The sequence below is a fragment of the Paralichthys olivaceus genome, chromosome 13, assembly GCF_024713975.1.
Source record: "Paralichthys olivaceus isolate ysfri-2021 chromosome 13, ASM2471397v2, whole genome shotgun sequence".
Classification (NCBI taxonomy): domain Eukaryota; kingdom Metazoa; phylum Chordata; class Actinopteri; order Pleuronectiformes; family Paralichthyidae; genus Paralichthys; species Paralichthys olivaceus.
Genome location: NC_091105.1, coordinates 455,001 through 481,407, shown reverse-complemented (window position 1 = coordinate 481,407; position 26,407 = coordinate 455,001). Strand labels below are relative to the sequence as shown.

Below are 26,407 nucleotides of genomic sequence, written 5' to 3'. Positions count from 1 at the left end.
GAATTGTTCCTTAAAGTGAAGCTTTATTAATCAGATGCAAATACTTTGTTTCCAGTCTCTTATATAAAATTATATAAGATTTGAGCTGTTTGGTTAAAATAAGAATTCTGAATGTCACTGAGGGTTCTGAGAAAATGTAAGGGAATGCTAATTGAGAAAATAATGAAAGAAACAAGTGGTTGATTAATCCTAAATGATTCATGATATTTGGGGACTTCTCGTGGGTATGGTTGTTGTGAACACAGTTATTATGGAATATTTAGACATTTGAGCCGTGCGTTCACTTAAAAACCAAAAAGTAAGAAATGTTGTCATGTTTGAAAAGGACCTGTGATGTTTTGGGATCCTTTGATAAAGCCTGATGGTATGTAACTTATCAATTATACAGTTTTTCAGAATAAGAGCCCACCAAACTGTCACATTTTAATTTGACAGGTTTCCAATAAAAGCTTTCACAAGTTTTACAGCTGATTCCCGTCTCCGTGGCAACAGCAGAGCAGCATCCAGTGGGATGGAACGGCCCCTCTGAGATAAGTTAGTGAGATAGGAAAGTTGAGTTTAATGACTTTCAAGTGCAGAGGTCAGAGGTCAGCCACAGAACCGGGTCATTAGAACAAGGGGGTTCTGTGCCTTGCTTGTGGGCCCTAAGGTCAGAGCTGCAAGAATAACACGAGTCCCTGCATCATCCCATAATAACCACAACACACACAAACTGCTCTGAAGACTTGAGTTCCACTCATTCATAATAAAGTGACTGAGGTCCACCGCACCAAACTCCATTCATTTAAATCGTCATTTAAAGCATTTGTGCTCGATGACTAAATTCAATTCTGCAAACATTCCAGACTCAGAATCATTAGCAACCAAACTCACACTCTGCACGTGTACTAGTAGTACTAGTACTACTAGTATTACAGTATTACACACAAACTGTGATTTACAGCGAACCGCCGCACAGTGAGGGGGTGTTTCAGGGCTGAAGGAGGAACAGGAACAAACAGAAAAGCAGAGATATTAAGATAACGAGTAGAGATTGATGGATGTAATGTAACCCGAATGATAGAGCAGGTCAGTCCGAGTCAAATGCAAGTCTTAGAAAGGTTTAATAACGTTCACCGGTTTCACGGTAACTCTGAGAACCGACAATTAGTGAACTTTCTGATGGAGTTCGGGATGTTTGCTTACCACCACCACTTCCTGGCAGCCGCGTGGTTCGTTAAAACTAAAGCCGCCGGTAGCGACAACTTCTCCGGTAACAGTGGGACAAACAGCGGGACTCCCCCGGAGCTCCAGGAGCCGACAGGCGCCATGTTCGGTTAAACTCTCCGGTTGTTCCCGCTGTTTGTCGGATGTTCCGCGGGCTCGTCGTTAGCCTCCGGCGGCTAACAACAGGTACAACTCACCGCTGTGAGGAGAGGTCTCATCTGCTCCTCTTCCTCCATCTTCACCTCCTCCTCTGGTCCCCGGAGCAGCTGCTCACCTCTCTCTTCTCTTTTCTCTTCTCTTCCTCTCTTCTCTTCTCTTCCTCTCTTCTCTTCTCTTCCTCTCTCTCTCTTCCTCTCTCACTCTCTCTCTTCTCTTCCTCTCTCTCTCCCTCTCTCTCTTCTCCTCTCTTCCTCTCTCTCTCTTCTCTTTTCTCTCTCTCTCTTCTCTTTTCTCTCTCTCTCTCTCTTCTCTTCCTCTCTCTTGTCTTCCTCTCTCCCTCTCTCTCTTCCCTTCTCTCTCTCTCTCTCTCTCTCTCTTCTCTTCCTCTCTTCCCCTCTCCCTCTCTCTCTTCCTCTCTCCCTCTCTCTCTTCCTCTCTCTCTCGTCTTCCTCTCTCTCTCTCTCTCTTGTCTTCCTCTCTCTCTCTCTCTCTCTCGGTGCATGCTGGGAGTGTGTTGTGTGAGCGAGTGCGTGGACGAGTGCGAATTTTGTACTTTATTTCTCTTTTTTTGTTGTAAAGTTTGTTATACTTGAATCACATTAGAGTCACATTAGCTTATTTTCTGGTGGTTTGGGTTTTCTGTGGGTTTTTTTCCCCTCAACGGCGTCTTGCCGGTGGCGTGGCGGCAGCCATGGCCAGTGGGGTTTTTAAATCACTGACACGGAAACACGGGGTTAGAATATGTGTGGGCCCCCCCTGCAGCGTAGAGAGCATCGGTCTCGCTGTGGGGGAGAAGGTCGGTCACAGTAGCGTGGTGTCGGCCGCTCGGATGAACAGCGCTGTGGTCGTGTTTCTGGACCGGGTGGAGAAGGCCCACTCGGTCGTCGAGACAGGGATCACCGTGAATGGGTGTTACATACAGGTACTGCCCTTATCCCAACCCGCTACCAGGGTGGTCCTGTCCAATGTCCCTCCCTTCATTACCGATGAATTTCTCAGCAGAGAGCTGTCCAGATATGGGAAGGTAGCGTCTCCCATACGCAAGTTGATGTCTGGATGTAAGTCTCCATTGCTGAAACACGTAGTGTCTCACCGCAGACAGGTATATATGATACTGAACAACCGGGACGAGGAGCTCAACCTCTGCTTCCATGTTAAAGTAGATGATTATCCATACGTGATTTTTGCCACCACATCGGTAATGAAGTGCTTCGGGTGCGGAGAGGAGGGGCACACGGTGAGATCCTGTCCGAGGCGGAGTGACCCGGCTCCGCCCGGTCCTGGTGCGGCTGCGAGCGCTGGGGCGGAGGCCCCCGCTGCTCCACCTATACCGGAGCGGCGGGGACCCGCCGCCCCGCGGGCCGCGCCCGCGAGGCCGGCCGAGCCCCCCGGGGAGCCGGTCGCCGAGGCGCTGCCCGCTGTGTCCGAGCGGCCTATCGCCGCTCCGCGGACCTCTCCACCAACATCTCCGCGGAGAAGCGCTGCTGTGAACGAGCCATCACAAGGGGTGAGTACAGTTAATACACCGGGTGTGGGGGGGGATGTGTTGGGTGAAGGTGGTGTGAGTGGTGTGGGTGAGGTAGAGGAAAGGGAGGTGGGAGGTAAAGGTGAAGAAGAGGGTGGTGTGAGTAGTGAGCAGGTGGAGGAGAAGGCAGGTGAGGGGGAAAGGAAGGAGGGTGAAGGAAAAGACAGTGAACAGATAGCTGAGGATGGAGGAGAAGCAGGTGATGGCGGGGCGGCAGGGGGTGAACAGGTGGAGGAGATGGAGGAAGAAACTTCTTTTATTAAATCAAAACAAACAGTGAAACGCAGGAGCTCCAGCAGGAGAATTTTAAATGAAGCCAAAAACAGCAAAATACAAGTGAACAGTGATGTGAGTGATAGTGAGTGTGTGTCTGACTGCAGCGAAGCTCCGCTTCTTAACAGTCAAAAAGTTGTTCTTACAGTAGACAATTTCAAATCATTTTTATCTCAAACAAAGAATCAGCACGGTCTTAAAATTAAGGACCACTTCCCAGACCTAGGTCTTTTTATTTCCTCGGCCAGACTCCACATGAGCAAGAGGGAGGAGTCTGGCCTTACAGACCAGGAAGTTTTTAGAATAAAGAAACTGGTGCTCAAAGCAAAAAGACAATTGAGCAGTGATGGAAAAGACAGCAATGTGGGTTTTAATTAATTTATTGTCTTCTGTTTTTCTTTCTAACATTTTAAACAACATGGATGTTTTTAAGGTTGGGGTTTTAAACGTGAACGGTGCAAGAGATCAAAAGAAAAGAACTCTTATTTATGAAACAATGAAAATGAAAAATATTGATGTCATGTTTTTACAAGAAACACACAGTGATTTTAATAATGAGTCTGACTGGAGGAGGGAGTGGGAAGGGGAAGCCATTTTAAGTCACAACACCTCCCTCAGCGGAGGAGTGGGCTTCCTCTTCTCACGGGCTTTTAAACCCAAGGCACTGGAGGTCCAACATTTTATCGAGGGGAGGCTTCTTTTAGTCAAAGCTCAGTTCGACCATTTTGCTGCTGTTTTTATCAACATTTACGCTCCAACATCTGGTGCAGAGAGGAAGCAGTTTTTAGTCAAAGTAAATGACGTTTTAAATGGTTGCTCTACGGAGGATTTTTTATTCTTGGGGGGGGATTTTAACTGCACTGAAGATGCGATTTTAGATCGGAACCACACAGAGCCTCATGCAGCCTCTCAGCACGCCTTGAAGCAGCTGGTCCGCTCTCACGGCCTGGTGGATGTGTGGAGGAGGATGCACCCAGACTCCAGACAGTACACCTGGTCCCACTTCAGAGAGAGCAGGGTCTCCTTAGCCAGACTAGATCGTATTTATTGTTTTAAACATCATTTTAACATTTTTAAGAGTTGTGTTATTATGCCTGCTGGTTTTACTGATCATTCTCTCATTTTATCTCATGTTTTTATCAGGAACATTTTACCCAAAAGTGCTTATTGGCATTTTAATTCTGCTTTAACATTTGATAGGAGTTTTAGAGAGGTCTTTATTTATTTCTGGGGTGTTTTTAGACAGAGGAAGGGCGATTTTAACAATCTTAGGCAGTGGTGGGATCATGGTAAGACACAAATAAGACTATTGTGTCAACAGCACACACTAAACGTCACACGAGATAGCACCAGATCTATGAAGGATCTAGAGACCGGTATAGTGGAACTAGAACATTTAAGTGAGTCCACCGGAAATCGAGGTTATATTGAAAGCCTCAAAGAGAAAAAAATGGCCTTAGCCGACCTGCTGGACAGTAAAGTACAGGGCGCGTTGGTCAGGTCCCGGTTCCAGAACATCACAGAGATGGATGCTCCCTCTAGCTATTTCTTCAGCCTGGAGAAAAAGAACGGGCAGGGGAAAGTAATCCACGCACTGCTGTCTGACACGGGGCAAGAACTGACGGAACCAAGCCAGATACGAGGGCGGGCTGTGAGCTTTTATCAACTTTTATACTCCACCGAGTACAAGGAGGAGCCGGCGCTCCTGGAAGGTTTCTGCGGGGGACTACCCCAAGTCTCTGCAGAGACCAACTCACAGCTCGAGGGCCCCCTCCAGATGCAGGAGCTACTGACCGCCCTGCAGGGCATGCAGGGACGGCGAGCTCCTGGCATTGATGGCCTCACAGTGGAATTTTATAAGGCCTACTGGGACATCCTCGCAAAGGATGTCTCAGAGGTTTTTAATGAGTGTCTGGCCTCTGGTTCCATGCCAGTGTCCTGCAGGAGGGCAGTCCTCACACTACTGCCCAAAAAGGGGAACCTGCAGGACATCAGAAACTGGCGCCCTGTGTCACTGCTCTGTGTGGATTACAAACTCCTGTCCAAAGTATTGGCCTCCAGGCTGGGAAGGGCTATGGAGCAGGTCATCCACCGGGACCAGACCTACTGCGTCCCCGGCAGGTCCATGGTGGACAATGTCCACCTGATTCGAGATGTTTTGGATGTCTCTAGCTCATTAGGTGCAAACACTGGTTTCATTTCCATAGACCAAGAAAAGGCTTTTGACCGTGTTGAACACAGCTTCCTGTGGAAAGTGATGGGGAAGTTTGGGTTCAGCGCTGGCTTCATAGCTAAGATCAAGGTGTTGTACAGTGATGTTGAGAGTGTGCTGAAGGTCAACGGCAGTCTGAGTGCTCCTTTTAGAGTGTGTAGAGGTGTCAGGCAGGGCTGCGCTCTGTCAGGGATGCTCTACGCTCTCTCCCTGGAACCTCTCCTCCACAAAATACGTTCCAACCTTCAAGGGTTGTTTTATCCTGGTTTTAGTAGAAACATGATTTTATCTGCCTACGCAGACGATCTTATAGTTTTTATTAAGAACCAAATGGAGGTTGACGTTTTAGCAGACATTATTAAGGATTTTAGCTCGGCATCGGCAGCGAGGGTCAACTGGAAAAAAAGCGAAGCCCTCGCTGTCGGTGAGTGGCGCAGCGGTCTCCCGGTTCTCCCCCAAAACCTGGAGTGGAAGAAAGGAGGTTTAAAATATCTCGGGGTGTTTTTAGGAGCAGACCATATAATGAAGAAGAACTGGGAGACCGTCACAGAAAAAATTCAAAACAAACTCAACAATTGGAAATGGCTGCTCCCCCAGATGTCTTTTAGAGGTAGAGTTCTGGTTTTAAACAACTTGGTAGCATCCCAGCTGTGGCACCGACTTACCTGTGTAGACCCCCCCCCAGGCTTACTCGCAGAAATCCAGAGGAAGATGGTTGACTTCCTCTGGGGAGGGCTACACTGGGTGCCACAGGGGGTGCTGTTTTTAGACAGGGAGGAGGGGGGACAGGGCCTTGTCCACCTGGCCAGCCGGACTGCCACTTTTAGACTCCAGTTCATACAAAGGTACCTCACAGGTCCGGCAGATCTGGTGTGGAGAGACGTGGCCAGCAGCATCCTTAGGCGTGCCAATAAGCTGGGGTTGGATGATGCTCTGTTTTTAACTGATCCTAAATTTTTAAAACTAACTATGTTACCTCCCTTTTATCAAGGTGTTTTTAAGTCATGGGCCCTTTTTAACCATAAAAGGTGCCCAGAAGCCAACTCTCTGCACTGGTTGTTGAGAGAACCCATTGTCAATGGAGCCAGACTGGACGTCAGCGACAAGACAACACATGGCCTGATGGCGGCGCTGACCCGGTCTGGAACCCTGACCCTACAGCAGCTGGTGGATGCAGTGGGGCCGACACTAACCAACACCCAGGCCCTGGGCTCCCTGCTGGGGCTGCAGTCTCTCCGGGTGGCCCAGAGGATCCTAGAACTCTGGACCCAGAGGCTCTCCGAAAAAGAAAAAAGCCTCCTAAGGGGCCAGCAAAACAAAGAAATTAAACCTGATGCTGCAGACCCCTACCCGGATATCATCCTGAGCCCAGGGCTGGGAGAGAAGACCGGCCCCCTACTCACTATAATAAATAAACACAAACTAACTATACACAGAAGTGACAAAAGAACCTTCTACAGAAACTGTGTAAAGAGCATCCACCAGTTCGGACTGAGCAACAGGCCCCCCACTGTGTGGACACAGAGGTGGGGTGAAAATGGACCCAGCCCACAGTGGCGGATTTTATATAAACCTCCCCTAAAAAAAAGGACCGGCGACCTCCAGTGGAGAATTTTACACGGTGCCATTGCTTCCAACGCTTTTATTTCTGTTATTAATCCCACTGTTCTTAACAAGTGCCCTTTTTGCGACCTGCGTGAGACTGTTTATCACGTTTTTACTGAGTGCAAGAGACTCACAAGTCTCTTCTCTCTTTTAACCACGGTTTTTAGTCTTTTTAACATAATTTTTACTGAGAAGGTTTTTATCATGGGAGCTGGCTACAAGAATTTTAATAAAGAGAAGTGGCAGCTCCTAAACTTCTTATCCGGTGAAGCCAAACTGGCTATATATGTTAGCCGAAAACACAGGGTGGAGAACAGGGAAGGACAGGAAGCAATGGCAGTGTGGGTGACAAACCTCCGAGCAAGACTCAGACTCGAGTTCAACTTTTACAAACATATCTCTGATCTCGAGTCTTTTAAAAAACGCTGGTGTTTTAAAAACATAATCTGCACCGTAAATGATGATGAGCTGTCTTTTCCACACTTTTTAACTGTTTGATGTATTTTTAAATATTATAATTACACGAGCACTTTATTTTAAAAAAAACTTGTACAAATGAAATTATGTAAATAAAGTGTTTTTTGTAAAATCAAAAAAAAAATCTCTCTTCCTTCCTCTCTCTCTCTCTCTCTCTCTCTCTCTTCCTCTCTCTCTCTCTGTCTCTCTCTCTCTCCCTCTCTCTCTTCCTTCCTCTCTCTCTCTCTCTCTTCCTCTCCCTCTCTCTCTCTCTTGTCTCTCCCTCTCTCTCTCTCTTGTCTCCCCCTCTCTCTCTCTCTCTCTCTCTCCCCCCTCTCTCTCTCTCTCTCTCTCTCTTGTCTCCCCCTCTCTCTCTCTCTCTCTCCCCCTCTCTCTCTCTCTCTCTCTCTTGTCTCCCCCTCTCTCTCTCTCTCTCTCTCTCTCTCTTCCTTCCTCTCTCCCTCTCCCTCTCTCTCTCTCTTGTCTCCCCCCTCTCTCTCTCTCTCTCTCTCTCTCTCTCTCTCTCTCTCTCTCTCTCTCTCTCTCTCTCTCTCTCTCTCTCCACAGCTGCTTCACGAACCTCTGGAATATATTAACTCCAGATGCCCCGCCCCTCTTTGATTGACAGCAGCTGCTCGTTTTCCACCAATCATCCAGCGGGGTTTGGGGAGTGGGCGGAGTCATGAAAACTTTTTAGTAAGTTTCTGACACAAACTTTATAAAGTTTATATATCACACATCCTACATTATATATATATTAACATCATATATATACTTTATATTTACATTATATATATATTTACATCATATATATACTTTATATTTACATTATATATATATTAACATCATATATATACTTTATATTTACATTATATATATTTACATCATATATATATACTTTATATTTACATTATATATATACTTTATATTTACATCATATATATACTTTATATTTACATTATATATACTTTATATTTACATCATATATATACTTTATATTTACATTATATATATTTACATCATATATATACTTTATATTTACATCATATATATACTTTATATTTACATTATATATATTAACATCATATATATACTTTATATTTACATTATATATATTTACATCATATATATACTTTATATTTACATCATATATATACTTTATATTTACATCATATATATACTTTATATTTACATTATATATATATTAACAACATATATATACTTTATATTTACATTATATATATTAACATCATATATATACTTTATATTTACATTATATATATATTTACATCATATATATACTTTATTTTTACATCATATATATACTTTATATTTACATTATATATATATTTACATCATATATATACTTTATATTTACATAATATATACTTTATATTTACATTATATATATATTTACATCATATATACTTTATTTTTACATCATATATATACTTTATATTTACATTATATATATATTTACATCATATATATACTTTATTTTTACATCATATATATACTTTATATTTACATTATATATATATTTACATCATATATATACTTTATATTTACATAATATATACTTTATATTTACATCATATATATACTTTATATTTACATAATATATACTTTATATTTACATTATATATACTTTATATTTACATCATATATATTTACATAATATATATACTTTATATTTACATCATATATACTTTATATTTACATCATATATATACTTTATATTTACATCATATATACTTTATATTTACATCATATATATACTTTATATTTACATCATATATATACTTTATATTTACATCATATATACTTTATATTTACATCATATATATACTTTATATTTACATCATATATACTTTATATTTACATCATATATATACTTTATATTAACAACATATATATACTTTATATTTACATTATATATATATTAACATCATATATATACTTTATATTTACATCATATATATACTTTATATTTACATTATATATATACTTTATATTTACATCATATATATACTTTATATTTACATCATATATATATACTTTATATTTACATCATATATATACTTTATATTTACATCATATATATATACTTTATATTTACATCATATATATACTTTATATTTACATTATATTACATTATATTGAAATATAGCATTTAAGGTTCGTCATTAATATGAACTTCATATGTTCTTGTTACAGCAGCTGAATCAAAATATTGACAACAGTCTGCACACTCACACACTCAGTCTGAGAAATCAGTGACAATTAAAAATATCACAATTAATAACAAAACATTTCCGTCCGTCATCGTCCACATTCAGACAAATATGAATAGTCGACTCTTTGACGATGTGTGTTGTTCATTCAGGGCAGTAAAATAAGTTAAAGGGCCTCGTCATAATAAGAATAAACAGGAAACGACACAGTGAAGCTGCACGACAATGACACACAACGTTCAAAGATGGATTTTGTATGTGGCGAGCAAGAAGGTGATTTATCCCGATGTGTAAAACGGCTCATGAAAGCACCACCCTCCTCCTGCTGTGAGATGATGAAGATGAAGATGAAGACTGTGATCCGGAGGAACGTGTGTGAATGGAGACACAGTTTGTTGGTGAAGCAGCTGATCAGTGGTCAGCAGCTCGGTGTTTCCCTCCTGCTGCTCCAGCTCTAATCCTGATTTAATAATCCTGATTTAATAATCCTGATTTAATAATCCTAGTATCACAGTCGAGTCATTGTTGTTCTCAGAGTCTCAGTGTTTCTTCTGTTTTATATTCAGTCTGAAGAAAGATTTAAAATCTAATTTATTATCTTTGTTCTTTCTGTTTTCAGGTTTTCCATTCGTCCCATTTTCATCTTCACTCGTCACAAAGACTCAACGATGAACTGATTAGACGTCAAAGGTCAAAGGTCAAGGTTGCTTGAAACTCTAAAGTTTAGTCTAAATATACTTTGGAGGTCAAAGGTCATCGTGAATAACACGTCACAACATCTGGAGGAACCACAGGGCAGACATTTAGCTGAAGAGTTCATTCTGTAGTGTGAGTGTGTGTGTGTGTCTGTGTGTGTCTGTGTGTGTGTGTGTGTGTGTGTGTGTGTGTGTGTCTGTGTGTGTGTGAGTGTGTGTGTGTTTGTGTGTGTGTGTGTGTGTGTGAGTGTGTGTGTGTGTGTCTGTGTGTGTGTGAGTGTGTGTGTGTGTGTGTGTGTATGTGTGTGTGTGTGTGTGTGTGTGTGTGTCTGTGTGTGTGAGTGTGTGTGTGTGTGTGTATGTGCGTGTGTGTGTGTGTGTGTCTGTGTGTGTGTGTCTTTGTGTGTCTGTGTGTGTGTGTGTCTGTGTGTGTGTGTATGTGCGTGTGTGTGTGTCTTTGTGTGTGTGTGTGTGTGATCTTGATGGTTTTTGTTACTGCAGCAGATTAAGCGATGAGTCATCAGCAGGAGACGACCTCCTGTGTCGCTCTCTAATTAATATTTCACACGACCTTTGACCTTTGTCTCATAACGCGCTGCGCTCCATTGTTCAGCTCACGGTGTCGAGACGCCAGCTCCCATGATGCTTTGGAAACGTCACTGAGGGGATTATCTGGTTCTAACAGTGAAAAGTCACAGACACAGAAATAACTGACATGTTTATTTCAGATCATTTTACAAATAATAAAACATAAATGATTTTGTAATCTGAGTTTAAAATACATGTTATATACATATATATATACATATATATATATATATATATATATATATATGTATATATAACATGAAGTCCTCTGTGTTCAGGTTAAAGAGGTTAGGTCAGGTTGTAGTTAGCCTAGCTTAGCATTAACCCTGGAACATTTAGCCTCCAGTCAGCAGCTGCTCCCAACAACTAGTTTGATTTGTTCACTTTTAGTTTTGGGACGAACTATTATTGATTTATCAAAACAAACTTCAAGCTCAAATATACTGAGTTCAAATATAAAGACTGGACGCAGGCGAAGCCTCTGACCCTCTGAGCCCTGCAGCGCCCCCTGGTGTCCAGCAGCTGTCTGAACAGTGAGGCTCATCCTCATCATCCTCATCATCCTCATCATCATCCTCATCATCATGGCGTGCTTCAGCCCGACAGGCGGCGGCCTCTCTGGTGGGGGGGTCTGAGGGTCAGCAGCTTCCTCAGGTGAGTCATCATCAGGTGCTTCACGCTGCCTGTCGGCTTCGAGCGAGCCAGAGCAATGGATTCTGGGAGGTGAGGTCTGTGGTGAAGAGAAGTTATGTTTTTACCTTTTATTTTGAATCATGATCTTTTAAATGTTTCTATTAAACTGGAGTCAGAACATTATTGTTCTGTTGTTTTCAGATTCAGACTTTAATCAGTTCAACACAAACCTTCATCTGCTACACTGAGAGGTACACAGTGTAGTACTCAGTGTAGTACTCAGTGTAGTACTCAGTGTAGTACTCAGTGTACTACACTGTGTACTACACGGAGTACTTCTCAGTGTGTGTTACCTGGTGAGGCTGCAGTGGTGTTGACTGTGGAGACCCTGCAGTCGGGGGCCGAGGGGCCAGTGATGGGGGCGCCCGGGGGCCCTCAGGTTCCTGGACAGAGCCGACAGAGAGTCTCTGTAGACGAGACCCCGACGAGACGACACGACCGAGCAGTGGTGACACGTCGCCAGCTGAAGCACACACACACACACACACACACAAATAGTCCCAGTTGATCTGTTTCCTCAGGTTTAATAACGACATAGTATATTGTTACTGATACTGATAGTAATACTAATACTAATACTGACAATGATACTAGTACTGATACACATTATACAAATCTTGACATCAGATTGATCTAAAAAATAATCATTACTTAGAATAAATATAATATTATATAAAACAATATAATACAATATATTTGTAATTATTAACTTTAAAGTTGCAGCAAATAAATATAGAGATCATGTAAATTATTATATATTACTATACTATTATTATAAATACACACCACACAAGTAAATTATTGAAGTTATTAGTAATTCATATACTTATATATTATAAATGCACAATATTTTCCTCTGGATTGTAGTGAGGCAAAGTATAAAGTCAAAAGTATAAAATGTAAAGTACAACATGAAGTAATTCATAAAGTAAACAGTAGCAGGAAATTAAAGGTTGAATGTAATATATATATATATATATAAACGTGTACTGAACACAGACTAAATGACATCATACATGTTTATTTGGACATGTTTGAATCAAACATGTTTAAACTCTAATTCAAATGTACAAGAATTAAATGATTTAGTCAGTCTATTTCAAGTTACTGTAATATACTGTATAAATACTCACTGTACTGCGGAGCGAGTACTTCTCCAATGGATCCTTTAAATTAAACGTGTTATTTTAAATAACCTGACGCTCAATCTGCTGTTTGACATTTGATGAATTGTTTTGTTTAAAAACAAGAATTATGAGAAGTTGGAATATTCGAACAATATTCTTCCGTGATAACTGATCAATGAAACATCTTTCAAGATCTAATTTGATCAAATCAGATTTTTGAATCATAATAAAAAAAGATCTGCGTCTCCATCGTGTCAAACCAGATAAAAGACGAAGGTCAAATTTACTCACTGAGACGAACGTTGCCATGTCGACAGCTTTGACCAGAGATGAAGAGAGACAGCGTCCGTCTGTCCTCGTGCATGAGGAGGGAGGGGCCACATGTGAGCAGTGATGTCATCATGTCCGACTTCCTGACAATTGTAATCTGGAGCCAGATTAAAGATTAACACACACTTTGTATATATGTAAAATCAAAAGAAGATGGAGACAAAAAATGTCCAACCTGACCAGACGTGATTTCACTAAATGTCTCTGCTCCCCCCCATCAAGAAACAATTCAATTCAACTCAATCTGTGAGGTAAAAAAAACTTTATTAACACGTCAGAGAAATGTCCTCACTTCCCCTTAAACACACACACACACACACACACACACACACACACACATTGTCTCATTTACTTGTTGCTCTGACAGTGAGTTAGATAACAACGGTTACACAACTATAACAACCAGAATTAATAAAAGGTTTGGTGTGTGAGCAGGATTAGTGTGTGTGTGTGTGAGAGAGAGAGAGAGAGAGAGAGAGTGTGTGTGTGTGTGTGTGTGTTTTGTGCCCTGATCTGATCTGGTGTCAGTTTGACAGTCAAATGACTCTGAGCTGCACACACACACACACACACACACACACAGTGAGTGACCTCTGACCTCCGTCCTGATGTCTCATGCAAACGTCTTCAGATGGTTTGACTGACAAATGTTTCTCCAGTGGTGAAGCAGAGACGAGGACACACTGGACGAGTGCCGAGCAGCTGAGACACAGATTCTTGAATCCAGGTGAGAAAGTGATTTCTTAAAAGGTTATTTTTCTCTATTGTGGGAAACGTTTTGTTTCTTCTCGTTATTCATCCTCTGGATTGTTTCTTTATTTAAACATGATGTGAAGCTGGTTTTCTTCACATATCACAGACGTGATGATGTTTGTTCCAGATCTAAAAGTCTCGTCACTGAGAAGATGAGTCGTGAGCTGCAGCAGCTGCTGCTGCTGCTGCAGCTGCTGCAAGGTACGAGCTACAGAATGATTTCACATTAAACATTAGATAGAAATACACATAATCAATATAAACACAGTGAAGTCTTTATCTTCCGTCACCGATTGTTTCCGGTTAATATTTCTATCAAATATTGATCTAAAGTTTAATTCTAATGAAAGTATTTTTTGAATGAAAATATTTGTGCAGTTTTCATGTTTTTAAAAAATGTGACTGAGAGTTAGAGTTTTTTTCCCAGACTCCTCTGCTGGTCCTCATGACGACGACGCTGGTGAAGAATTCATTGTAGTTTTTCCGGAGAACATCGCGTATTATCATCCGGTTCCACCCACGAACAGGATCCAGATCACGGCTCTGCGTGACACGGAGGTCGTCCTCAGAATGCACACAGTCCAAATCAGGGCAGTGAGTCTGAACGCCGGACAAACTACAGAGATCTTAATTGACGACAGACTCGAGCTCCGAAAGAAAAACATCTCCAGCACGACTCTCATCATCACCAGCAGCAGGAAAATCACCGTCCAAGCCACCAGCCTGAAACTCAACAGCGTGCAGACGGCTCTGGTTATACCAACTAACAAACTGGGTAAAGAGTACCTCATCCCGCCTGTACCGCAAATCCCAGGAACCACGGACCAAGTCTCACTGGACGTAACTGAGAGAAGACCGTTCACGCTGTTTATCGTCAGCGCCCAACAAGGAACCAAGGTAACCATTGAAGGAGTCTCCACCAGAGAGGTGCGGCTTCAGCCCCAGCAGGTCGTTCAGGTCTTGGTTCAAGAAGCAGACCAACTTCGAGCTGTGAAAGCCGACCAGCCGGTGGCCGTCCTCTTCGGTCACGCCTGCGCCATCAGACACAACTGCACCTGCGGCCTCCTGCAGATCACGCTGTCGCCCACCAAAGACCAGAGGCTCAGGTTCCTCATTCCTCCCTTTCTGGCCGAGAGCGAAGCGCTTCTTCTTATATCAAGCAAAGAAGCAACCACAATCAAAGACTTCGACCCGGACTCGCCGCTGGTGGAGACAAGTGGAACCGCCATCCTCTACCGACCCGGGTTACTCCTCGCCCTGATCCCAGAGACCAACTTCGCTTCCTGCTATGTGATAAGTCGTATCCAAGGCATGCAGAACTTTGCTGTGATCGTGGTTCACACGAATTTCATTGACGGGGTTCGAATTGGAAATCTTCCTCTGGAGAATCCTGCTTGGCAGCAGCTGGGACGGACGGAGTTCACCTCGACCGAAGTCAGTCTGCAGCTGGACAAGAACGTCATCTGGCACACGTCTCACAAAATGGCCGTCTACTTTTATGGGAAATATGGAACTGCTCTGTTTGGGAATCCTGCGCCCACCATCAGTAGAACTGCAGGTACGGACCGTCAGAGTTTCAGCTTCAACATTTAAACTTTACAAAATGGTTTCATCGTTCACACAAACACATTTAAGTTCAACTTCACACTAACTTCTCCAACCAGACCTGGAGGAAGAAAAATGATATGAAGTTGTGATTGAGCAGCTGAAACCAAGATTGTGGCAAAGATTCCATCAGTTCGAACTAATAAAGCAAAAGTTTGATAACTGTTCCCACAGACTCTTTTTAAAATATGAGTTCTTCAATCAAATACTGAACTTTAACAACTGAAACTCATTCTCTGCCTCCAGCTCCTGATGATCACAATCACGTGACATAAGGATGGTCGTGACTGACGATTCAAAACATCCAACATGAAGTTATCATCAGCAGTTTTTCAATTTAACTGTTGAGAACATTTGAAGCAAACTTTTGAAATGTTGTTAAAGAAAGAAAAATTACAAGTTAGACGTTTCACGTTTTCATCGAGGAGTTTAGAGCGAATCACTCTCAGTTGTCTGATGATGAATTATCCTCCGGGGGCAGCCAGGAGCTTGTGTTGTCACACGAAGGAGGAGAAGAAGCCGTGAACTAGAATCAAAACGAGTCGTTAAAGAAATGTTGAAAAAACCAAAGCAGAAACGACTTCTTCTTTAAAAGCAGATCAGGTTAAAGGTGTTCTACGTTCGAAATTTCAAAAACAAAGCAAATATAAAAAAATGTCGTTGTAAGTCGTTGGTTTCGTCTCAAATCTGAACTGATTCCAGTTTTATCGTTTCTTCTGAACGACAGATTTCAGGGGCTGCCTCTTGGATCCAGAGGTCGTACATATCGGAGAAGTGGCGGCCGGCTGGCGTGAATCCGTGAAGTACTGCAGAGACAACGGCCTGCAGCTGGTCAGCCTCTCCGACGCCCACAATGTGACGCACATCTACAAAGAAATGATCCAGGTGAACAACGGCAGCGTGCAGGAGGCGTGGATCGGCATGCGACGGAGCTCCCAGACCGGAGAGTGGTACTGGCTCAATAACGATCCCGTCAACGCCACCAACTGGGAGGAGGGGGAACCCGGGGCGGTGAACGACGGCCAGTGTGCCATCGTGAGTCTGGAGAGCGGCCAGGAGGTCGGGTGGAGTGACGAGGACTGCTGCAAGGCCGTTCGTCCCGTCTGCTACAGACGACCCGTCCTCTTCCCACTGGGATAAACCAGCAGCTGCACGTGGAGATGTCCGGTCTCTGAACCAGATGTGATCATTCACTTGTGCTTGAGTTCTACCTGCTGTGGTCAGTAGAATAACTGTGGTCATTAGAGCGCCACCTGTCTTTTGTCCTTCAATCAACACATACATGTCTTCACAGACTCTTCTTTTAAATGTTCTTCATGTTCGACTCTTGTCTCGCTCCGTGTGTCCCTCAGAGAAAAAGAAATCAACCTACAAATGTTAGACTTTTAGATTTTGGTGGTTTTATGATGTTTCACCTTCATTTATCAGAAAAAAACCTTCTTACAACTCAGTCAGGGTTCATCACACAGCGTTGTCTTTATTCAAGCACGAGGTTTTTTAAAGCTTTCACTCTAAACCTGACGCTTGTGATTCATGTGCTGAGAAGCAGCGTGAGGAGAAGAGCTGAAGCTGAGAGCAGGAAATCTGTGTGCAGGTGCATGGTTTGAGCACAAGCAGCTGTTTGAGTGAGAGCGTTAAATCAATGAGTCTGGAGCCTTAAACATAATTTATCTAAGAAGAGTTTAACACGAGTCGACACAGTGAAGAAGAATCAGACGAATCTGTGATGAAATGAATTTATAACGTGTGAAACTCGACGATGTGGTAGAATATTTAAATGTTTCAATAAAGTTTGAAGTGTGACATGACTTTCTGTGTTTTTAGCAAAATGAAATAAAAGAAACGTTCTCATGTTTACTCATCCGGCTTCTGCACATGTAAATCAAACATGTAACATGTAAATCACATGTAAATCAAACATGTAACATGTAAATCACATGTAAATCAAACATGTAAACATGCAACATGTTCCGTCTGCAGAGGATGTTTTTTCCAAACCTTGTTTACTTCATTTCAAATTTACACAAACCTCCAGTTGGACACCAGCTCCCCCTGCTGGTCACTGCACTCACTAATAAAAAATAAAATCCAGTCGTTTGGAAACTGCAGTAAAACATTTTGTTGTTTTATAAAAAGCCGAGACATAATTTTCAAACTCAAACTGAAGATTCTTGCGTCTTTGTCTCTTCTGCTCTTCAGATTTAACAACATGAACATAAATCATGAATTCATCTTTGTTCTAATAATCTTAAATCATATTTAGTTTCATGTTTTACAACACGTCTCAGTTCTTTGAGAAACTTAAGGGAAATGATCTGGAAATTTAAGTAATAATGAATAATTACACAATTCAGAAAAATGTTTTTTTTCATCAGGACAAAACGCATCATGTGTTAAATCTAATGAAGTTACTTCCACCAGCAGCCGATCACCTGCAGAGCGCCGCCCTGCACCAACCACACCCCCACCCCCACCAGCAGGATGACCTTTGCCCCCACCGACAGCGACAGGAGCAGCAGGAGAGGAGGCGACGCTCCGCCCACAGACAGCGGCGGCCGGGGGTTCAGGACGTACAGGGTGGCCTGATCTTTGCCCAGTGGGTTGGAGGCGCTGCAGGTGTACTGCTGGCCCGGCTCCACGTCCCGCAGCTGGCTGACGGTGTGGTAGTGAGCCGGCGTGCCCTGAGCCAGCGGGCCGACCACTGACCCCTCCAGCAGCTCGTCTGGGCCCAGCCACTGGACATCCGGCAGCGGGGAGCCCTGCACCCGGCACAGAGCCCTGTACCCGGTCTGCTCGCTGCCCTCGACTGACAGAGCCAGGATCTTTGGAGGAGCTGCACAGACAGGAAGAAACTGATGAGTAAAACAAAGTGTCGCCACCTGCAGGCAGAGTGGGCAACAGCACAGGGGCTGCAGACCCCCTGGGGACATTATGTGATCCATCAGAATCACGTAGCAATGTCAACTTTAGCAGCGTCTTCTTTAGTTTCTGGTCCTGAGGGACATTGTCTTCTGGTCACAATACGTCCACATTTCAGTTTTAAAACTCATCTCTGTTGCTATGGTTACGTCTAGTGTCTAAATCAGAGACTAAACGCTGCTGGTCTCGTTTTACTTTGAAAACTCTGGGCCTGTGTTTTAGTCTGCGTTTAAAAGAAATCGAGAACAACAAACAGTCCAACAAGGTGTCAGCAGGTGGCGGTAGCGTCTACATCAATGATCCGTCAAACACCACAGAAGAGTGAATGTTGGTAATATGGAGCAGTGATGCTAATTCAGCAGCTAACTTGTAATTAGCTTAGACTTAGCAGTGCTAACCATACGTAGAGAAACCGGTGCATAGACGTCATTGTTGTTGATTCTGACTCAGTGATGTCATCGCGTCTCTGGAGCTCTCAGGTCACGTGGACTTCGAGCTGTTAAATCTGTGACTGGAAACATTTGTGTGGACGAGAGGCTCAAACCGAGGGAAAGGTTTGTGAAGGATCTGCATCAGTGGGATCACGGCGTCTGTACGAACGTACCTTCTACTCTCAGTCTGGTTCCCATCTTGTCCTCGAAGCTGATGTGTTCTCGTCCCTGAACCTCCACCCTGCAGTAGTAGCGTCCGCTGTCCTGCAGGGTGGCACTGTTGATTCGCAGCGACAGGTCGTGCTCTCGTGGGTTCCCCTCCAGCCGGTAGCGCTGGTCCTGCTGGGGCCCTGGCTCACAGGTGGGGGGCCCGGGGTGACTGATGCAGCGGAACAAGACGGTGGCGCCCTGACCGTGGCCCAGACGCCACAGCACCTGCAGGGAGGAATGCTGGGAGTGCTGCGGGTGACTGAAGGTGCAGGGCAGCACCACCGGGTAACCGTCGATGGCTCGCACCTCCAGCTGCACGTTCATGGACCAGCCGTCTTCTCCAGAGCCAAGCGCTGGTGGGAGGGACAAGAGCTTCTTAATGTCCAGAGCAGAAGGTAGAAAGCAGGGGCTCATTTCTCAGCTGGTGGAGCTTTAACTTTACTCATAACTCAGTGTTGTGTAAGTGGGTTTTTCTGAGCAATTCAATTCAATTCAGTTTTATTTGTATAACATCAAATCCTAACATCCACGATCTCCAGACTCTTCACAGAGAAGGTGAAGAGCTTCAGATCTTCTTCATCTACAGAAACCAACAGGTGAACCATGAGCAGCACTTTGAGACTGTGGAGGAGAAACTCCTCATTAACAGAGAGAAACCTCAAGAACCAGACTCAGAGAGGAGACATCTGCCTCCACCGGGGGAGGAGAGAGGGGGGGGAGAGAGAGAGAGAGACATGGGGAGGAGAGGAGAGAGGGGGAGAGAGAGAGAGAGACATGGGGAGGAGAGGAGAGAGGGGGAGAGAGAGAGAGAGAGAGACATGGGGAGGAGAGGAGAGAAACTAATACCTGACTAATCTGAACCTGAACCTAAACTAATGTCTTATCTTAAGTTTTGATCACGTTCATTATGGAGAAATGATTTTTGTACTGACAACATGAGTATCACACACACACACACACACACACACACACACACACACACACACACACACACACACACACACTCTGAACATGTACAAATATATAATGTTCAGTTTTATGATGAAGAATCAAACTCACCTCCAACAGCCGAGAAGAGCAGAGAGCAGCAGAGCAGCCGGACGTCCATGATGAGACTGTGTGTGTGTGTGTGTGTGTGTGTGTGAGTGTGTGTCTGTGTGTGTGAGTCTGTGTGAGTGTGAGTGTGTGTGGGTGAGTGTGTGTCTGTGTGTGTGTGTGTGTGTGTGTGTGTGTGTGTGTGAGTCAGTACCTCCACAGCTCCGTCACTGTGTCACTGTGTGTTTGTTCCCATTTCTTTTTTGAAAAGTATTTTGTATCATCAGGAAACCACCGAGTCCGAGACAGGAAACTGACTGACCCTAACCCCATGCTCCATGTCCCATCTGCTAACATGGAGGAGGAGGTTTATGACCTATACTCCAAATATTCAAATACATACAACGTTAAAACATGTCAAACATCACTTCCTGTCTGTGAGCTGTGTCCTGTGACTTCTTCTTTCTGACACTGGCAGGAAGTACGTTTTCATTTTACAGAACTTCCTCGCTGCGGTTTCAGTTTGATGTTTGACTTCATCCATTTGTTTGTGATGCGTCCGAGGATGTGGCAGCAGAATCAGCGGATCTTTCTTCTTCTGTCAGTGATGGTCACAGGTAAGAACTGGGTTCTGCTTCAGAGTGACTCAAACCCACCGTCTGAAGCTGGAATGTCTTGTTTGTTGTTGAATCATCCATCGTTAGCTGAACCTGAACCAGTCCAGGGGCCTCGTCTCCAAACGTGTCTCAAGCTCATACCTGATGGTTTCCTCCTCTTCAGGGTCGTGTTGGGTTCATTTGAAGGTGTCTCCGGAGGTCCCCGCCTCCAGAGGAGAAGACGCCGTCCTGAACTGCTCCTTCACCCCCCCCCAACACCCTTCAGGGGAGATCACCGTCAGGTGGTTCGCCAGAGAACCGAACTCTTCACCGTTCTTCAGCTGTTCAGTTAAAAACGACTTAGCGACTCAGGGACTCGGCGACTGTTCGTATTCTGAGTTCACACATTCCCTGACTGGAGATCCACGGCGGGGGGAGCTGTCTCTCCTCATCAGGGCGGTACAGCTGACGGATAACGGTCCTTACTACTGCGGAGTGGAGCTGGACGGCCAGCGGAGTGTTTCCAAAAAGACACAGCTTCGTGTCACAGGTGAATCCTGGGAGTTGTTGGACTGACCTGGTGATGCTGTAGTTTTCTGTCTGAAACTGACAAAGAGCTGCTGAACTGGAGAATCACTTTTAGTCACATGTCTAACTCCGACCGATAACATCACTGAGACGTGAACACGCATGACGAGCGTGAAGCTGAAGAGATGAACGACAGAAACAGACCAACTGAGATCTGTGGAATCATTTAACTGGAGAGAAAATATGATGTGAAAAAGTTTGGTTTCTGTTTAACTGTTTGCAGCTGAACCTCAGATCCTGAGTCTCGTTGTGGTGGAGACAGACAGCGCCCCCCGGAGTCTGGAGTGTGAGGTGGAGGGCAACCCGCTGCCTAAACTGGTTTGGTTGTCGGCTTCCAAGTTCATGTTGGACGACCAGGGGGAGACGTCTCAGTCGCGTCCGTTCCGACTGATCGGCAAGGTGCCGTACCTGGAGGAGGAGGAGTTGACCTGCAGGGCGGAGAGCGAGCTGGGCGGAGCTCAGCTGACGTATCCAACCCATCAGGCTCCGCTGATAACAGTGGTGGTGTGTGGCCTCATGGGGGCGCTGCTGCTGCTGCTGCTCTTCATAGGAGTCATCGTTCACTGTCGCAGAAACAGAGGTGAGCGTCAGTGACATCGTTCACAACAAGTTCAAAAGCTTTTCTCACATTATTAAAGATTCTCTTGATGTCACTTTGTTTTTTTATCCATGAATTCACGAGTGAGACGCATTATTATTATTGTTATGTATTATTATCACTATAATAATTGTTATTATGATGATTATTATTGTGTATCATATTACAGTTCTTATCATTGACCAATAACTGATCAATAAAACATCAGTAAACGTTTCATTAACTTGTTTCTCTTCAGCTCCAGTCGACTCCTCTCCTGTTTACGGGAACGCTGACGTCGGTACGTGCTTCATTCTGCTTCATCTGCAGAGAAACTGACGTTTGATTTGAACCTGTTGTTTCTTTCTCTGACATTAAAACATGTTTGTGTGTTTTCACAAGTGGAGAAACATCGTGTGCGAGCGTCCGACCCTCCATCCAACGGAGACTCTGAGATTCAGACGGTTTATTCAGCATTGGGCAGTGAGTCCTGCTGACATCTCTGAGCTGCCGACCCCTGAACAAAAGCTTTTATTTACACTATTTCAATTCTGTTTCAGAATTATATCACAAATGATTCAAAGACTTCATGATGAAAACATCTGGGACAGTTAACATGTCCATCACATCCTGGACATTTTACACTGTTGGACTTGTTTTATATAATTATATATTTACAGCATAGAAACATAATCAAATATAATGAAATATCATTACAGTGTGAAAAACCTCTAATGAGACGATGTTTTCTTCTCCTCAGCTCCACCTGTTCCTCAGCAGTTGAGCTCCAGAGCTCCACCTGAGCCAGGTGAGGAGACAGGAAGTCACAGGACGGAGGAGGAGGTTTCTCTGAGTCTCACTGAAGTTCACGATTATCTGAAGCTCTTGAGATCAGATGATTCAATGATTCAAAGTCCCAATGAGACAACGAGTGAAAACGGATCCTGAGCAAAAACAAGTGAAGTCATGTTGATGAGAAGGAACCTTCCATTGTTTTTCTGGAGGTTGAGTCTGGAGTAAAAATGAATCAAGGCAGCAAACACATAAAAACTGAAATACAACAAAACAGAGAAGAAGAAAAATGAGGAAACAGAAGGAGGCGAAGAGACTGATTCACATTTCCTGTGAGAAAACAGAACATGTGTTTTACTTAGAAAACAAACTATAATTATAACGATTATTTATCCTGACAAAGTCTGTTAATGACTTCAACTGTGTCTACACAAACAATGTGTACACACACTAAACTGAATGTGTCCTGAACACAGGAACATGTTACTGTGAAGTGTGTGTTTGTTCTGACGTGTCTCAGCTCTTCTTGTGACTTCATGTCTTGAAACTTTTGTCAAGTATGAATTTGAATTCTAATGACTGCACTTTGTTTTTTTCAGGCATCCTGTATACTGCTATAAACTTTCAGCAGTAGGTATGAAAGACTAATAATAATAAAAAAATATATATATATAGTAATAATCATGATAATATATAATAATACATATAATAATTATAATAATACAATCTGTCTTATGATCGTTTTGTTCTTCCTTTCTCAGGATCAACAGATAATGTCATGTGGACTCTGAAATGATGAGATGTGTGTTTTCTAAAATTAAATACATTTTTGAAATGATTGTGTTTCTTGGATAATGTTCATGTTTGTGAGTTTTCACTTCGTCCAGCAGGGGGACACAGAGGCGGACCTGTGACGTCTCCAACTGGGAGATAAACACAAAACATTCAGATCTATAAAACAACAGTTCAATATTCCACTTTTCATTTCTGACAGAACAGATTCATCATCAACGTCTGAGCTTTGAGTTTTGACGCAGCCAATCAGAGAGCAGCTCTGGTTTGGTCTGTGTGGTGCACCAGGTTTTTACTGCGGCTCCTTCGAAACTCACTCACTTCCTGTTCTCGGTCAGTTTGATCCGGTCTGCAGGTTTCAGCCTGACTTTGTGTGTGTGTGTGTGTGTGTGTGTGTGTGTGTAACCACTCTGTGGCTGCAGGATGTGGTGACATCATCTGTTGTTGGGTCTCTATGGCAAGAAATTCTGAAAGAGGAAACATCTTCTGTTCATATTCATGTTGATCCATTGAATCGGTGTCTTCATGCTCTAAAGCTCAGAATCAAGTTCCTCAGACTGTCCATCGCTGCAGCTCCTCTTCTCAGCCTCTGTCTCCAACTCTAGCTTTCAGCTCCTGTCTCTTTAAGACCCCCCTCCCGATAAAGTCTGCTCTGATTGGTCAGTGCTCTGGAATAGGGGCGTGCTCCGTCTACTCTCCACATCCACCTGGTGGTACAGGACCTTCAGGAACAGCCCCCCCACAGCAGGAGGCGGGGATGCACCTTGACGTTAGTACGTCCAGAACAACAACAAAGAAGACGATTGGTCAGCTGGTCGGCTCTGCTGTGATTGGTCAACAGCTTCCAGCTCAACTTTGTCAGGGGCCCCCAGTGTGTGTGTGTGTGTGTGTGTGTGTGTGTGTGTGTGTGTGTGTGTGTGTGTGTGTGTGTGTGTGAGTGAGAGAGAGAGAGAGAGAGCTGAGGTCAGGAGTTTTCTTTACAAACACACTCACACACACACACTCACACACACTCACACACACTCACACACACACACACACACACACACACACACACACTATTATTTAGCCAGCATACAGGATGTTTGCTTCAAAATAAAAGCACAGAAACTCAGTACATTTAGAATTTGCACAGTAACAAAATTAAGATTCAAAATAAAACCTTTACGTTTCATTACGTTTAAACATAATGATAATAACAATTAATAAAACTCTTCAGTTTGTGACTAAACTAACTTCTAATAAAATGAAATAGAATAAAAAAATTAATTTACAAACCTTTTGAAACTATATTTTTAACACATATCCAGCCAACAGAAGTCGAGTGAGTAAAAGACAATACAATTTTCATGAAAGTCAAAATGTTAGTTCAGTTTATGAGGGAATATTCTTCTTCTTATATTATTATCCTGACAATGATCTGTAGAGATGCTGTCACACACATTCAGTTCTAATAATATGATGTAATATAGAAACGTGATATCATAATCATTCTAAATACAGAATGAATTAGATATTTGATAAACATTTGAATCCTGTTATTTATAATCTGATCTTAAATGAAGTAAAATGTTATTATTGATATTATTTAAATGTTGTTTCACTAAATACTGGGTCTTAGACTTTTATTGTGAAAGGTGTCTCCGGAAGTGTGGTTGTTTATCCGGTGTGTTCGGTACCGTTAGTGTGTGTCGTTAGTAGAGACCGTAACTCTTCCGCAGTTTAACGAGTTCTGACGGTAACGAACCCGCAGATTCACCGGAGACATGTCGCACACCGTCATCACCACGACAACCAGCAGCAGGACTTCCGGGGAAAGCGTCTTCAACGCGGGCTACACCCGGACCATCCCGGGTCTGCTCAAGATGGGACAGATGGTGAGACTCACACCACCGCAATGTTACGGCACTTTACCCGGAGAGAACCGGGACCGACCCCGGAGAGAACCCGGAGAGAACCGGGAGCTTAGAGGTAGCACAGAGTTATACCTGGTGTGAACCTGGTGTGAACCTGGTGTGAACCAGGAGATAACCCGGTATAACTGAGGTGAATCTGCCACGAACTAAATACAATTCTATTGACCTGGTGTTTAACTGGAGTCAGTCTGGAGTCGATCTGAAATTAAACTGGTGTTTACATGGAGTGAATCTGGAGTCAGTCTGGAGTTAAACTGGTGTTAATCTGGAGTCAGTCTGGAGTGAATCTGGAGTGAATCTGGAGTTGATCCAGTGTTTAAACATCTTAAGTAGAATCACTCAGAGACACAAACCCTGCTGGTTTGAAGGAACATGTGAAATGACCTTTAAAGGGTCAGTGTGTGAACTGTCGGTGGGGGGGTGGGGGGGGGGGTCATTATTGTGTCATAATCTTAATTGAACAAATTGTTGTTTCTTTACTGGAACTGCTCCTTTATATTGAAGTTCTTTATATTTCCATCGGGCGGGGTCCTCTCTACGGAGACCAGACTGGACAAACTAAACCGTCTGAGTTTTATAAAAACTGCAGCTGCCACAGTTTGTGTTTAAACTCTGCACCCTGTGTTTTCTCAGCTCGCTCTGCTCATCACCTTCCTGTGTGTCCACTGCGCTCGGGGTTGGCCCAGGTGGGCGGCGTTCCAGTTCTTCGAGGTGGTGACGCTGTGGTTCCTCATCGCCTTCCTCATCTTCTTCCTCATGCACCTGTTCAGGCTGCAGGCGAAGATGCCGTGCATCAACTGGCCTCTGACGGTGAGCGCAGCTGAAGTCTGATCCTCAGTGTGGAGGTTTGACAAATATCCTGAGTTCACGATCGACTCGTCAGGAACGTTTTTCTTTAGGGTCAGTGAAGTTTGTCAGATGAAACAGTTCACAGGGTCAAAGAAAGTCTAATGATTGAAGGATCTCTATGAAAAGTCTTGAATATGTTCAATTATTGTGCAGGAGGTTTTGGAGATGTTAGTAATTTAATCTGATTCTGTCTGAAGATACGAGCTGATTTATGTTTTATCAGAGGTTCTCTGTTGTTCTG

At 43.5% G+C, this 26,407-nt stretch overlaps 5 protein-coding genes and 1 long non-coding RNA gene across 21 annotated transcripts in view; 3 read left to right on the top strand and 3 right to left on the bottom strand.

Annotated features, from left to right (window-relative positions):
* LOC109646463 (sodium bicarbonate cotransporter 3-like) overlaps positions 1-26,407 on the bottom strand; it is a 50,061-nt gene that overhangs the window by 21,404 nt on the left and 2,250 nt on the right. For 3 of the 14 annotated variants that reach the window (XM_069536802.1, XM_069536813.1, XM_069536819.1), the window contains exon 1: positions 1,404-1,868. Coding sequence is in view for 5 of the 14 variants with exons in the window: in XM_069536819.1 (XP_069392920.1) it covers positions 1,404-1,442 (39 nt within the window). In the remaining 9 variants the exon portion in view is untranslated. Of the gene's footprint in view, positions 1-1,185; positions 1,331-1,403; positions 1,869-26,407 lie in introns of those variants that run through there. The other 11 variants (XM_069536800.1, XM_069536810.1, XM_069536806.1 and 8 more) reach the window with 8 other exon arrangements.
* Positions 11,073-13,205, bottom strand: LOC138413459 (uncharacterized). Its single transcript, XR_011245800.1, has 3 exons — positions 13,065-13,205; positions 11,940-12,109; positions 11,073-11,683 (listed from the first exon to the last, which is right to left on the bottom strand). It is a non-coding gene; the product is annotated as an uncharacterized lncRNA (long non-coding RNA).
* LOC109646837 (IgGFc-binding protein-like) lies at positions 14,279-17,269 on the top strand. Its single transcript, XM_020112604.2, has 2 exons — positions 14,279-15,414; positions 16,189-17,269. The coding sequence occupies exons 1-2, from the start codon at positions 14,427-14,429 to the stop codon at positions 16,599-16,601; spliced, it is 1,401 nt and encodes a 466-aa protein (XP_019968163.2). The 5' UTR covers positions 14,279-14,426; the 3' UTR covers positions 16,602-17,269.
* On the bottom strand, positions 16,913-20,375 carry LOC109646532 (sialic acid-binding Ig-like lectin 15). Its single transcript, XM_069536618.1, has 3 exons — positions 20,081-20,375; positions 18,985-19,374; positions 16,913-18,294 (listed from the first exon to the last, which is right to left on the bottom strand). Exons 1-3 carry the CDS (start codon positions 20,127-20,129, stop codon positions 17,870-17,872), a joined length of 864 nt encoding a protein of 287 aa, XP_069392719.1. The 5' UTR covers positions 20,130-20,375; the 3' UTR covers positions 16,913-17,869.
* siglec15l (sialic acid binding Ig-like lectin 15, like) lies at positions 20,506-23,447 on the top strand. 3 transcript variants are annotated; one of them, XM_069536617.1, is made up of 8 exons: positions 20,506-20,673; positions 20,837-21,202; positions 21,464-21,820; positions 22,077-22,118; positions 22,220-22,300; positions 22,578-22,625; positions 23,209-23,243; positions 23,371-23,447. In XM_069536617.1, exons 1-7 carry the CDS (start codon positions 20,583-20,585, stop codon positions 23,241-23,243), a joined length of 1,020 nt encoding a protein of 339 aa, XP_069392718.1. In that variant the 5' UTR covers positions 20,506-20,582; the 3' UTR covers positions 23,371-23,447. The 3 variants fall into 3 exon arrangements, with proteins under 3 accessions (XP_069392718.1, XP_069392717.1, XP_069392716.1); XM_069536616.1 differs by having other exon boundaries at positions 20,539-20,673; positions 23,209-23,239; XM_069536615.1 differs by lacking the exons at positions 23,209-23,243; positions 23,371-23,447 and having other exon boundaries at positions 20,539-20,673; positions 22,578-22,899.
* cmtm7 (CKLF-like MARVEL transmembrane domain containing 7) overlaps positions 25,029-26,407 on the top strand; it is an 8,867-nt gene continuing 7,488 nt past the window's right edge. Inside the window, exons 1-2 of the mRNA XM_020109676.2 lie at positions 25,029-25,278; positions 25,951-26,127. Coding sequence (XP_019965235.2) covers positions 25,168-25,278; positions 25,951-26,127 — 288 coding nt within the window. The 5' untranslated portion in view covers positions 25,029-25,167. The remainder of the gene's footprint in view (positions 25,279-25,950; positions 26,128-26,407) is intronic.